The 14448-nt window shown below is 38.4% G+C and overlaps 1 protein-coding gene across 13 annotated transcripts in view; it reads left to right on the top strand.

The window, feature by feature from the left end:
* Window positions 1-14448, top strand: part of CEP85L (centrosomal protein 85 like) — a 160642-nt gene that overhangs the window by 117868 nt on the left and 28326 nt on the right. For all 13 annotated transcript variants that reach the window (XR_011140180.1, XM_068938144.1, XM_009681678.2 and 10 more), the window contains one exon: window positions 7900-8021. Coding sequence is in view for 12 of the 13 variants with exons in the window: in XM_068938144.1 (XP_068794245.1) it covers window positions 7900-8021 (122 nt within the window). In the remaining variant the exon portion in view is untranslated. The remainder of the gene's footprint in view (window positions 1-7899; window positions 8022-14448) is intronic.

The following is a 14448-nucleotide window of genomic DNA, read 5'->3' as shown; positions in this document are numbered from 1 at the left end:
GTGAGGAGGAAAAACAACCTTTATTCATTATATTGTTTTGCCAGTTTTGAGACTCGAAATTACCAGCAGTATGTTAAACTTTTGCAAACTGGGCGAGCAATTAGCCCAACTGTCATACTGGCCTTTTATTCCATAGAAGTCCCTTATGTAGCATCCATGCAGTTCAGCTGAGGCTGTATATTTTAAGGTTTACTCTTAATTCATTTGTGAACTTGTTTTCTAGCCTTCATATGAGCCTAACTGTGACTCTTCTTCTCTCAGTATAGTGTAGTCAATTCTGTCCTTGATCACACTTAACTTAATCTCAACATAATTTAATCCCAACGCTGATAAGAGGTACTGAGATGTCATCGAACTATGTACTAATAAGAACTGGCTTACCCTTTATTTCCTATTTCTTTCCTAATTTCCATAATTGTGAGGATTTTGGGCTACTTTTCCCCTTTTCTTTGGATCCTCCCCTCCCCCCCCAATATTCTTATCCCAAATTATCTTATCTCAAATTTCATTGCATTAAATTTGGTTGTTTATGTTGTTCTTCAACCTAAGAAATAGAAAGTGTTTGCTGACTGATTTCGTGTCTCTTCAGCCTTTGTCCATGGTATTTAGCTTTTCTAAAGTTTCTTCATAAATTAGTCTGTCTAAGCTTCTTAATCATTATAGTTACTCTTGTTTGAACATGTTCTATTAATTTCGGTGGCTTTCTGCTAACATGGTGCCCAGAACTGAGCGTGTTCCTCCAGCTGGGTTTATGCCAGAGATATTTAAAGTCACTGTCCTATTCCCTCCCTCTCCCCCTTTCTCTGTGACCTGACATATCTAGGCAATTCAGACTTGCATTAAGCTTACTTTCAGGCAGTTTAATTTGTGAATGCCTCTAAAGTTTATTCTCCCTGGTAGTATATGGTCCCTGATATGTTAATTACTTTGCAGTTTACATGTCTATATTAAATTTGGAGTGTGTTCTGGAATTTTCCCAAGGTTTACTGACTTATGAAATTTTTTTCATGCCGGCTTTCACTACTCTCTGTTGGTAATGCTAACTTCTCAAAGATACTTCTGTATCATTCAGTACCTCACAATTTTTTTTGATGTTAAGCCCCCAAAGAACCCCACGCATACCGCTGGTTGAGTAAAGGTACAAGGGTAAGATTAGGTGTTCTCACCCCTACAACTGATTTAGATTTGTAAAAGTATAGCAAAATGTGGTGCAGCCCGGGTGTTGCTACCAAGAATGTTACTGATGATAGTTTACAGAGAAGAAACACTGTCACCCTCCAATGGCAACAGTGGAGCAGAGTGAAGCAGTAATTAGGTGGCAGTAAAATATAGACACCAGAATCACAGACTAGTTGGAGTTAAAAGGGACTTCTGGAGATCAGCTCGTCCACAGTCACAAGTGGACCACGAGTTAGGATTTGTCAGTTGGGTCCGCAGTCTTGTTTTTTACCCCTTCTGTGCATGCGGTATAACGCTTCCTGGTCGCTGTTCTTTCTAGTGCGTTTCAGCAAGGCACAACACCTTTCTGTAAAAATGATTCACTGCCTTGCTTTTAAAATGAGGTACAACTAAGGCCTGCTTCAACCACTGTAGGCTCCTCTCACCTTTCCTGCAGGAGGGCCACCAGCCCTGGCTTGCTGTGCTGGCAAGAGAAGGGCGGATCTTGTGGGATAGTCCACGTTCAAAGGAGCAGTTGTGTGCTGAAGTGCTCAGTCCGATGTCAAGAAGTCATCTGGGTGGGGGGGTGGAAGAGATGGATAAGTCCTCCTCTTCTTTCTTTGCTTGGGGCATGGAGCAGTTGCAGAGCAAATTGGTGACCACTGTTCTGCCTTTAGAGAGTTAAACCTTTTCCCATCACAGCTGGGGAAATGATAAGAGGGATCTCTGCGTTATTAATGTGTTTGGGTTTTCTGCTGCCACATCCACCTCTTCTTTCTCCCTCGTTGTCCGGTAAGGTGGTATGAGAAGTGCTGTGTCCCTAAGGCGTGGCCCACGAGGAGGTTCGTATTCATTTCCTCAACTATCAGTCAAACAAAAGGAACTTGTTCTCTTGCTGTCATTGGCTGCACTGATTCTCTACCTTGGGTTAGCTGTGTATGCAGGGGATTATCTTTCTCCTAAATACTGAATGCCTATAAAATTTATGGAGAGAAGAATGTTCTCTGCAAAAATGTGTTTTTTGTATTTGCTCGGGGAACTGCAAGCGCTTGGCCAAAAGGGATTAGTACACTTAGTACAACTTTTGACTTTCTGCTAGCTGTTAGTAATGGGCTATGGGAAATTTACTGTTGGAGCTTAGACAATGCTAAATTATTTAGACTACATCTTTCAGGGAAAAAAAATTAAGAAACATTGCTTTTTTGACATTGGCCATTGTTTTTTGGGGGGGTTTCACATTAATATGTGATACAACCTATTATGTGGAATGTTGTGCTAGTTTGTGCTGAGATGCTGAACAGTTTCAGGCAGAAGCCATGAGCATGTTTGGAGAAGATGATTAAAATTAGCATAATTAAAATCACAGCCGTTATTGGCCCAAATTATCCAAATGTTGTTATCCTCTAGTCCCGAGAAAATTATTTTCCCACTGTTAAGATACGTGATGGAATCCCTCAGCAATGTGTGTTCCAGCAATAAATATTTGTGTATAGGCTAGTACAGCAAAGATTTTTTTTTTTTTTTTTCTTCCCCCAACAGCAAGCAGTGTCTCAGCAGTGGCTTGAAGGCTTGCCAGGTCCTGAAAGTCAAGGCCAAGCCCTTGTCAAAAAACAAGCTAGTGAGGACCTTTGGACGCCACTGTGCAAAGGATAATGTTTTAACTGAGCAGATGTTCTCAGTCCAGGCTTGATATGCCTGGAAGAGGTGCCAGTCGACAAAAATAGTTGTATTTTCTAGGGCAGATAGAAAAGAATGCTGTGTATTGTTTGTAGTTGTGGAGGATCCGAGTTGAGTACTTGGAGCTGTGGATGGTTTTCTGTGCTTGAGTCCTAAAAATGTATCTTGCTCTCACTATTTGGTTTGATGTCCTTAGGAGTCAAAATTCTCAGATGTAAGTGAACCACCTGTGTGCTACCAAACAATTCAAAGCATCTAGAAAGCTGTTGGGAGTAGTCCACTCGTTTACGAGCACATGGTGTTAAGTGTCTTGTTATTCTGGGTAGTGCTGAGAAGTATTTTTAGCCTTTTTTTTTAATTGCTGAAACATGATATCAGAAACAAATATTTTTTTGTCTGTTTGGAGTGATGAAGCACACAGCTAATAGAGATAATACAATAAGATAATGTTGTGTTATACAGCTATATGCAACATGCATATACTCTGTAAGACTGGATATTTTCCAACGTCAAAAACGTTTCGGTCAGTCAGCTAAGCAGACCTCATATACTGTAGATATTTTTTAAAACCTGTTGTTAGCTTCTGATTGGCAAAATTCTTAACTTCACAAAACATTGCCTTGCTTTTTAGCAGCCTTAATACTTCATTGACTTCTTGCATAGTCATTTATAATGCTGAATTTGAAGGGTTTATATTTAATTTAGTGTAAACTATTAAGTTTGCATTTGTGCTAGATTTAAGTAATGGGCTTGCTTTGAAGAATTTTGCTAGAGAAGCCACTGGTGGCTTCCAAAAATTTTTTCGGATCACATGAGTTCCTAATTGCCTAGGTGTCTTTAATCTTCTCCCCCCTGAGTCCTCGCTTACTTACTTTTCTGAAGAAAGTTCACTTTTATAGTTCAGTCTTAAAGACAAAGCTCACCTTGTTCAATAAGTGGGAAGATTAGACTGTAAAAAATCATATATTTGCTGTTCATCGTGTCAAGCTATTGAAGTTTTTTTGGGTAGAGATGGAATTTCTGGCTCTGAGAAGCAAGGAAAAATGAGTAAGTATCTAGTCCAGCTTTCTCTTTTTTGACTGTAACCCAAGGCTCTTGAATTGAACAGAGAAAAGCTTTTAGCACTACGGTGGGAGAATAAGCGAAGGAAAACTTCTCATGAGGCAAAGGACAGTGGTAGCTACTGATGTCACTCTTCTGCACGGCATGACATGTATGACTAAAGGAGACTTTCACTGAACTAGTTTTGTACTGGTGCGCAGTAATTCAACCAGTGACATGGATAACTCTAATACAGAAGACTCTGTGAAAATCCTAAGGTATTATGTAAGCACCAAAGACTACTTTGAAGTTATCCGGTCTAGATTCGCAGACCCAGATCAGATTGATTTTTAGATCTAGAGATCCTTAAATGCTCTGCACATGCATTACTTATCAGAAGAATCACCACTTTGTATCTTTCATAAGACCACTTCCCAAACAAAAAAAGCCAGGGCGATATCACCAATTCAGGGTTTTGTAATAATATTAATATTGATCATTGTGCGTGAAAAACAAGGCAAGAGAACTGTTAAGTCAGTCTCACATGTCAACAGGTTTGTCATAGCTCTTAATCCAAGCAGCACTTTGCCCTTTCCACTCCTCACCTCCCAGTAGAGTGCAGTACCGTCTTTAACGTAACTTCCTTGAACTAGCATAGTATTAGTGGAAGTATTCACTAGAAATTGCAGAAGTGACAAATTTTATTCTCACAAAACTTTCAAATGTAGAATATGTTCCGGGGAGCAATTGCGTGAGACTCTTTATTAGGCAGGTTATTTGGGAGCATTTTCAAATGCCCTCTGTGTTTCATTTTGTTTGTGGGACGTAATCATGAATGTGCATAGGGCAAAGAAAGATTAATATAAATTGTAGGGAATACAGTTAACCATTTTGGAATAAAACTTGCTTTTAATATTTACTCATATTTTACTTTTCCTCAAAAAGCACTGCTTTTCCTGTCAAGATGGCCTTTTCATTAAAGTTGTAGTACTTATATGGACCTTATCCTGGACCTTTGTTGTCAGGGAGGGTAGGGTACACAGTCTACACTAAAGCATCCACTTTTTTTTGGTATTGTTTTGGGGTTTGGGATATTTTTATTTTATTTTGGGTTTTTTGCTTGCTTTTTTTGAAAATAGCTGATGTCCAGTTAGTTTTTTCAGTTTATTTTTGGCCAGAAATTGGTATTAAATTTTTACTTTGTAGAATTGAAAGAAAAACATCATTTGTAACAAATGTTACTGTTAAAGCTATCCAGTTTGTTAAGCAAAGGAAATACATAAGTGAATGAGTTGAACTTGTTGGGATTTTTTTGTTAGTCTTAAAAGATTTTAGAACTACTAGATCTTGTCATCTTATACCTAATTTTAAGTTAAAAATTAAAAGACGGAAAATATATTTCTGCTTTTTCAGCTCCATTTTATCAACTTTAGTGAGCTAGGGATTGAAATGAACAAAACTAAATAGGAAAAAATACTCTCTTTCATCTTGCAGAAGGACTGCAGCTGTCAGGAGCTGGTTCCTGACTTCATTGTGTTGAGATTCTAGGGTTTAGCCAATGATTTCTCTCCATTCAGAGTTATAATTCCCATTAAGCTTTGACAAGAAGCAGGTATTACTTGAGTGTTATTCATCTAATTTAAATAGTTGATGATATGTATCATTCTTAATGTAGGTGATCATAATTTCCAATGCAGTTTAAAACTTTACAAGCAAATGTGAGTAAAAACATTTTGTCATAAAAAAGTCTGTTTTAAGTTTTTAAAATAGATTTAGCCGTATTTTCACTCCCTGCTCCTCCTGCTGTCTTCCAAAAACATGACAAGGTAAAACAGGCCAGGATGCATCCCAGATAATAAAAACCAAGCGAAATCTTTCTTCCAGTGATTAAAGAAATGGGTGGAAGATGGGAAAATACACCGTGGCTCTTGATGATGAGGTACTACGATCTTATCACAGAAGTCCTAACGTACATCTTCCCTCTTGTGGCTTCCTAATACAGATATAAAGATGTGTCTACCTCACCTGCTGTGCTTTTGGTTCAGTAACCTTGGTTCCTTGGCTTTGCCTCCCTCCCCAAGACCCAGAGAAGAATCGATAGCTGTACAAGCTTAGTCAAATTAAATTAGATCACAGTTAACCATCATTTGTCGTTTTGGAAAACCTCTGTCTCAACCAACTTGAGAAAGAACCAGTTCCTTGCAAGACTGCAGGGACTATAGTTCCCTATTCCTGTTCTTCCTTTAGATATCTAAACCTTGGAAAATCTAGGTAGAGGATCATTTTGTGGGATGTTGATGTGATCTTTGCTGAGTGGAAAAGTCTTCAAACTTGTACAGATATTTACCAGGTGATTGTCAAAGCCTGAACTAGATAGCTGAGTTTTCTCTCTAGTCAACATGGAGAAATAGACTCCTCTAGCAGGAAGAGTGATCCTATCTGTTTTAATACCTCAATTTTGAGATGAACTGAATTGCCCTTTAGTGATGTCTGTTTCTCTCCGTCTACTACAATGGGAGTGTAGCCGGCTGATTTTTAACCCATCTTTCAGGTATCTATCATCCCTTGTGCCACTAGTTTATGAAAAGTCCGGCATGTTAATATGCCTGCCAAAATTCATTGACTTCATGGGGTACTTTTCAACAACCACCCATTTACCTATGAATAAACTTAAACATTGACACGTGGTGTTACCCTTGTCAAACAAGACGACTTACAAAAACGTTGCTGTTTTGTTACCAATCCAGAGCATCAACTAGAACCTTTATCTTCATTAAGTTATTTTAGTCTTCTCAAAATGAAAGCCTGTTTACCATACAGAATTATATAAGGTCTATTCCCATTATACGAATTCTTTTCCATTTTGTGTCTGAATTAAACATCACACTTTTCATGTATAAAATGAACGCAATTTGTGAATGCTCTGGATCTTGTAAAACAGAAACCTTTAGAAATTAAAAAAAAAAAAAAAAAAGAAGATGCTGATGGCTGCTTCGTTATACAGTAGCACAAATAGAGTAGGCCTTTTCGGGAACTTTGGTGGAAGTTGGTGATAATATCTTAATAGAAAAATAAGGTCAGAAAGGCCTTCGAGTGGGCAGGAATACCATTACGTGTATTCTAAACAGGTATTTGTTTGACTTGCTCTGAAAACCTACTGGGAGGAGAACCAGCAGCCTTTCTGGCAATCTGCTTTAGTATTTCAGAGTCCTTACAGTTAGAAGGCTTTCTTATTATACAAATACATTTTTTCTTGCAGCGGTAACCTGTAATGAAACACCGTGTTCCAGCTCAGTTTTTTCACATGCAAAATAGAACTTCATAATATCTTTTACAGGCATCCCAGTTTGTTATTTACTGTTCTTCTGAGGCATGATGATGTTGGTTCATGCTCAGTTTGACTGTAAGCTTCAGATCCGTTTGCAGTGAGACACATAGCCTGGGTTTTGTGAAGATGAATGGAAAGCTTGAAATCTGTTACATGTGAAGCTTTTATTGGAAAAGGTTAGAATTTAACCAGAATTATGTTTCCACATTCTATATTTCAAACACATGTAAATTTAGAGAATTCCTTTTCTTCTGTATGCTAAAGTTCCAGGGGAAAGTCCAAGAAGTAGGGTAAGTGTTACCTGCACATAGCAGCAGGCCTAAAGCGATCAAGCTCTCTTGCTGTGTAGAACTACAAAAATTGTAGCAAGAGCCACATGTTTTGTGGCATTTGACTTAGTTACGTATTCCAATTCTGAAAGAGCTTTTGAACTCAGACTGCTTTCAGAACTGTGAATTCATTTGTAGAGAAATGATAAAATAATTTTTAAACCAGTGACACAGGACTAAAGTTTGTTTAAACAAAGTTTGTTTGTTTGTTTCAAATAAGCTTGTTTTATGTAAAGCAAAACTGGATAAATTGCGAAACAAATGTTGTGTTTCTGACACAGTAAACTGCTTGGTGAATTCCATAGTATCTAAGACATTGATAACTATTACTGTTTTGGAGATTAATAATGCAATTATTTTGTGCAGGTGCTGACCGGAACATCTCGTCAGAGTTACCCAGCTACCAGCTATCGGGACTTCAGCAACTGGGAATCTCTAATGAAAATAAAAGAAGGGCTGCTAAGACAGAAGGAGATTGTAATCGATCGGTGAGTAACCTGCTCTGGCTGCATTGACTAGCCATAAAAGCTATGATATTAAAATTGACTTTCAGGAGAGCTGGTTATTCAGGAAAGTGTTTAGGTTTCAGGCTAGCAAATATTTATGCGCAAATATTTATGCACAAATATGTGGGACCTAGTCCTTGCAAGGCAATAAGATTGGCTAAAAGTCTTTTACAAAGTTGGATATTTACTTAGGGGTTTAGTGCCTTTGCAATGGAAAAGAGAGAGTGAGACCAATAGCCAGTTGTGCTCTCGGCTTACCTAGCTTAGCTTCTTGAAAGTCTGGGGATTTGTGTCAGACGTCTTTCTGCTTGTACTGGTCTTCGAAAGTAACCGAAGGGATGAAACTTGGTAAACTGCATTTTAATGGTTTTCTTTTCCATGGCAAGTAGAGAAATTCACTATATTTGAAACCAGTTGAGAAAGCGCTGAGAAAATGGCCTTTATGGAAACGTGCAACAGGTAAAATCCTATTTGAATGTTTGTAGAAGTTACTCAGATAATAAACCTACTATGTGTATGTAAGTAAATACTTTGTTTCATATTGAAATTGCTATCAGTCTGAAATAGGTCATGACAGCAATGCACAGCTGAAAGTTTCTGGTACATCTGAAGTAATTTCTGGAGTTCTTGGTGTTTAGATGAATTGAAGTCTTAATGAGGAAAATACGCTCTGGGTGTGCTGCCTTATATTTTTATTTCTATTTTTTTAAGAGCTTTACCCTAATGAAGCTTACAATAAAGATGTCCTCAGAAGCTGCATTAGGACATCTAAGAAGGATATTTTTATAGTTGACATAATTATAGTTTGTCTTAGTCTATATTTTAATAATAAACTTTTGGCTCTTGGTTAGAAGAGGAGTGGCTCTTCTCATCTTGAAATAGTTGTGCCCTGCCCTCTTATTGAGGCTTTGCCCTCAGCATGAGGAGCACTGTGTAAAGCAGGTATGTTAATCACAGGAATGATAGGCATCTGTTGTGAAGGTTTTTATAGTTCCATCTAATAGTTCCTCTCATTTAATGGGTGGAAGTAGATAACTTTGGTGCAATTTACTTTGGGATCAGGAGGATTAGGCTTGTGTATGATCTGTTTCATTGGGCCATGTCATCTCAGCCTTCCTGATTGTTACAGAATGGGAAAACATGGTCTTTCTTATCTGATCCTCTTTGAATGCAGCAATGTGGTAGTTTAAACCCTAGCACATGGTAGATTTTATAGGCAGGCGTTGGAGAGACAACCTAGAATCCCAAGTCCTACTTGCAGGTTGTTGGTGAATAAAAAGGCCCAGGTTATGAACAACCAAGAGCTCTAATGACCTGCAGTAGAGCAAGGAATTGTCCAGGTTTAGCATGTTTCACAGTTGTGGAGTGCAGTGGCTGAGCTGTGGGCACACCATCCTGCTCTGCTGTGGAGGTGGGGATTTCCCAAAGGGATAGCAGTTGGAACAGAAACATCCTCAGCTGTTGCAGAGAGCTCCTCTGTCAGAGCCTTTTGATCAGCTGCTTCAGGGCTGTCTAAACTGCAGTAATTTTTCCAGGCTCGCTGTATCGATAGTAATGCTGTAGAACCTGCAGCCTGTCTCTTGGTGCCTAGGGGCTGCCTTTGGCACCTCTGCTGGGCATATCATCCTCTACGTGAAGTTTTGTTATACAATGGCAGCTAAAACTTCAGCTCACGTTATTCTTCTCACACTGAAAATGTGTTTTCAGCCAAAGGTGAAGTTTCATTTGGCTGAAGTGACAACTTGCAACCTAGTTACGTGCTGATGTTGCTTGATACTGTCTATACAGAGGGAGAAAAGCTATTTATTGATATCCAATGGCTATGTGTAAGGTTTTTTTTTTTTCTGCAAGACATATTTTTTTTATGTGACTTAATGATAGAGAATACAATTCTCTCTGGTTTTCTTACAGAAGTCAGTTGAGATGATTCCGCTTCATGCGGCTGAAAAGACAGGATGCATTCTGGAAGCTATTAAAGTGAATAAAGACCAGTTAGTGATTTTACATTCATTTGCTTTAAGTAGCAAATGTAGCTACTCCTTAGTGCTAGCATTAAGCAGGTGTTAAATTACATTACTGTAATTTACAAATACACTACAGAAAAGGCTCTTTTGTGAATAGTAAGCCTCCATTTTGGCAAAATACTTGCATTAAAAGTAATGATTTGAAAAAGAAATAAAATCTATTTTAAATTGATAACTTGTGGTATGTTAAATTAGTACAAAATGATGCTGCATATTTAGAAGGGAAGATTTTTAAACAGATTTTTCTTTTTTTTTTTTTTTTTTTGAAGGAGATGTAGTCTTCTACGACAAATAAAATATTATTGTCTCCGCTCTTGGAGAATATAAAATATAGTTGCTATCTAAAAACCTAGAAATAGAATGCTATTGCAAAGCACTAGTTTTGTATTATGTTTATTACTAAATTTGATATTCATAATTCTTAAGCATGAGTAATATCTTTCTTCAGGGCACTAAGCTCAAACTTCATGTTATCCAGGTTTTACAGCTAAGTCGCTTGGGTGGCACAGGCCGTGGCACTGAGAGTTAAGACGGTATTGGGGAATAAACATAGGTCTTTCGGCTCCTGGTCTTTGTTTACTTGAACCTACCTAAAACTTCTTTTCAGAATATGACTTAACTTGGGAATAGCAGCGTAAAATAAATATATAAAAGCTTAACATTGCTAAATGTGGTTCATTGTAATTCAAGGTGATGGTATTTAAATTGCAAACTTCATGCTTTGAGGGAGTGGAGGAGCATTTCTTTTACTGAGTGAGGTTTTGCTAATAGGTGTTTGCTGAATTATTGCTTCATTTGTGGTTTAAACTTATGGAAGTTTAAAAAGTTTAATTGCTTGAAATCATATCTAATGTGAATTTACAAATGGCTAACTGGAAGATGTCGGCAAGGCTAGTTTAATTCTGGAGGGGAAAGAAACTTGGGAGAGACGTATGAACCTCGGGTCTGGAAACTGGTGGAACAGTATAGCATCCCGCTTGTGAATATTGTACTGCTGCTGGCAGGTACAAGGCAAAGCTGGATGAAAAGAAGTATACTGGAAACCCCCTTATCTTGCTGTTGTCACCAACTGCAGTTTTAACCGTAGGGTCTTCATCAAAGTGTTTTTTGGTTAAAGCACCCTCTTCTGTTGTTGCGTATTGCACCAGGGCACCAGTAATGCAGGAGGTGAAGGAGATTAACATCGCTTTGCACCATGTGCCTTCTTCTGCGCAGCGATTCCCAGGTCTGCTGATGCGTAGGCCCTGCAGGCTCCATGCCTAACAGTTTCCTTAAGCTGTTCTACCTTTATTTATTTATTTATTGGGGGGGGTGGAGAGAGAAGAAAAGGAAACAGAAGCCTGCTGCCTGCCTCCCTTCTTTCCACACTACAACAAAAAGGCAATGAAAGTCTAGCCCTTCCGGATTAGATTACTGAACTTCCTTATTTTACATCTGCAGTCTAATAGCTTGGAATAGCTGCAAACGAGTTTCAAAGTGTTGTTAAAAAGATGCAGAGAATAATGTGTACATTGACGTTCTTGGATGGCTTTTTTTGTCGCTGGAAATTGAAAGGCATGAGTAGAATTAAAAAAAAAAAAAAAACAGACACTAGGCTTCCTAAAATGTAATGAGTAGCTTCGTTTTCATTGTATACACTCCGCTGAACATCACATTTACTAAGAGATTGGTTAAAATCCATTTGACATGTGTAGTCTGTTTGCATATTTTAAGCGCAGATGACATAGTAGCTTAAATGGGTGGGTATAGGAGTGGTTTTGTTTCAGTGGATCTAGAGCAAAGCTGCCCTAGAGATTCCTGCCCATTTAACTGATGAGAGATTGAAATCTGTTTTTAAGTCTGCTCTAAAAAAATGAGATTCCCACCCTGCTTTTGGAGAGGGAAGATGAGGTGTGAGGAAGGAAGCCTTGCATGCCTGTGCACGCAAACACAACTGCCTTCTGAGAGGTGTGTGATGGGTTTTTTTTTTTTTTTCCCTGCATAACATGTGTTGGTACAGGCTGTGAATAAGGATTTGTCTGTAACAAGAATCTGCAGCTATAAAACTTATTACTAGAACGTCTGTCGCCCACTGTACAAAAACTGGATTATTTCATTGCCTTACTACTGTAGGAGTTTAATATGTAACGCTACGTTGTATTTAGCACCAGAGGGAGCCAGCAGTGTTTGTGTTGGTTTAGTAAAGTACAGTGTTACGCTTCAATTCTTTGTGTCGTTCCTGCACTCAGTACACCAGCAATGCTGAAATTATAACGTTTGGTAAGATTGGGAATGTCTCTAAGACTGGCCTGCCACTGTAGATGTCTCCAACGTGGTATTGGCACTGCTTGGTTGGCAAGGGTTGCACAGAGAGGGTATGTGAGTAAACGCCAAATATCTGAACATATGACATAAGCTGCTGAGAATAACACAATGTTCTCTTCCAGTCAGCTTAGGGGCATTCAAACTGCTTTTTAAGGAAAGATAGATATAAAAGCTATAATTTTAGGCAATAGCTCTCATTCCTCAGTGCATAATAACTTCTAAATTCTTAAGACGGCTGCTAAATCATTAGCTCTCCATCCGTAGAGAAACTGCACTTAAATGTTTTGATTTGGACAATGGAATTAATTGTTTTTCCTTTTTGTCAAATTGCCCTCTCTTGATTTGTTGACATCAAACTGCATGTGTTTTAATAATATCCCTGCTACTGCTAATGTAAAGCTGCAGTTCTTTTGATTTTGGGATGCTTTGTTAAATTCTTCACTATTAACGTATTATCTGCTTGAATGACATATTTATGCAGTAATTTCTAAAGAATTCATGTTAAAAGTTTTATGCCACCCTAGATATGAATGAAGGCATGTGAAAATGGGAGTTCTGTGCAGGCAGTAAGGCTGTAAGGAACCCTCTCAGAGTATCTTGCTGTGTAAAATATGTTTGCACACAATAATAACTTGAAAAAAATACATTTATTTTTTCTTAATATTGCTAGTTGCGTTGATGATTTGTGATTGAGGTTTTTGCATCTTGAACTAGTAAACTTTCAGGATGATTTTGCTATAGAATAATTATTTTAGCTGTTTTAAAATGTCACCTTTTCACTCGTGAATACTACTAATATCAATGAAATGGAAATTGTTAACAGTCTTTTGTTAGATTTTACATAATAGCCTAAAGTTTGGCAATAATGAAAGAAAGTAGGGCTAGAAAGGACCTATCTGATCCATCTGCCAGGCCCCAGGGAGGATAAACTATAGCTATATCATTCCTCATAGATGTTTATGTAACCTATGCTTAAAAGCCTTTAGTAACAGATGTTCTACCATCTTTCTAGGTTGGATAGTTTGGTAATTTATTAGTTAAACATCAGAAGACTTTTCCTGATGTGTCTCAGTCTTGTCTCACAGGTCATGTTTTCTAGACCTCTGGTAGCTTTCGTTATTCTTTGGACTCTCTCCACGTGATTCACATCTTTCCTGAAGTGTCCAAATAGGACAGTTGAGGCCTCCCTTCTGCTGCGTGTCAGTGCATCGTACAGACCATTCTCCTGTGATATTTACTTTTTTTGCAACACAGCATTGTTGACTTGCATTTAGTTGCGACCAGCTGTAATCCCAGCTCTTTTCCTGTGGAGAGGCTGCTGAGCTGCTTTCTATTCTGTAGATTTATTTTATTTTATTTTATTTTTTTTTTAGAAAGTTCTCATTTTTGGCATAGATGAGAACAGGGGAAATGCAAGGCTTGCTCAGTGTTTGTTGTGTCAGGAGACAGCACAAGTTGAAAAACTCCTGCAGTGGGAGGGAGCGTGCAGTCCTTTCTGAGCAGACAGCTGTCTCTGTATCCCGCTCTTTTTTAACACCCAGCTTGACTAAATAGCAGAAAACATTTGATACAGCGTAGTTATTGACTGTGCTTTTAACTGGCCTCCCTGTACTTCACCACTAACTGACCTCCCAGGGGCCGGACTAGCATTTCAAGCTTCTGTGCAATTTAGAAAAATGGTCAATTAAAAAAAGTAGCAATCCCTCCAGACTAGAGATTGCCTCTTGACTCCCAGAGGTGGTGTTCCCATCTTCTTGTCAAGATTAACTTCTGTGACTGGTGGAAAGGTAGCGTTTGCTTTGAACCGCAGACATTTAAAGTGCCTTGCAAAAAAACAGACTTTGCTGCATAAGAAATTTGGGGCCGTTTTCATTCCCGAGCCTCAGTGATACCAGAAGTCCTTGGCCTTTTTATCTTCTGAGTTACGGAAAATGTATTTGCATTGTTTTTAGGACTTTGTGTACTGCTGATCTCTCTCCCTATCAGTACTCTGCACGTTTGGACTTGTCTCCCAAGAGATCATGCCCTTAAAACAAAGGGATATGAAAATTAGTGTCCAGCTTCTTAAGCTACAAAACAAA

This window comes from Struthio camelus, chromosome 3, assembly GCF_040807025.1.
Source record: "Struthio camelus isolate bStrCam1 chromosome 3, bStrCam1.hap1, whole genome shotgun sequence".
Lineage (NCBI taxonomy): Eukaryota > Metazoa > Chordata > Aves > Struthioniformes > Struthionidae > Struthio > Struthio camelus.
The sequence above is the reverse complement of the archived record's forward strand: the minus strand, read 5'-3'. Positions and strand labels throughout refer to the sequence as shown.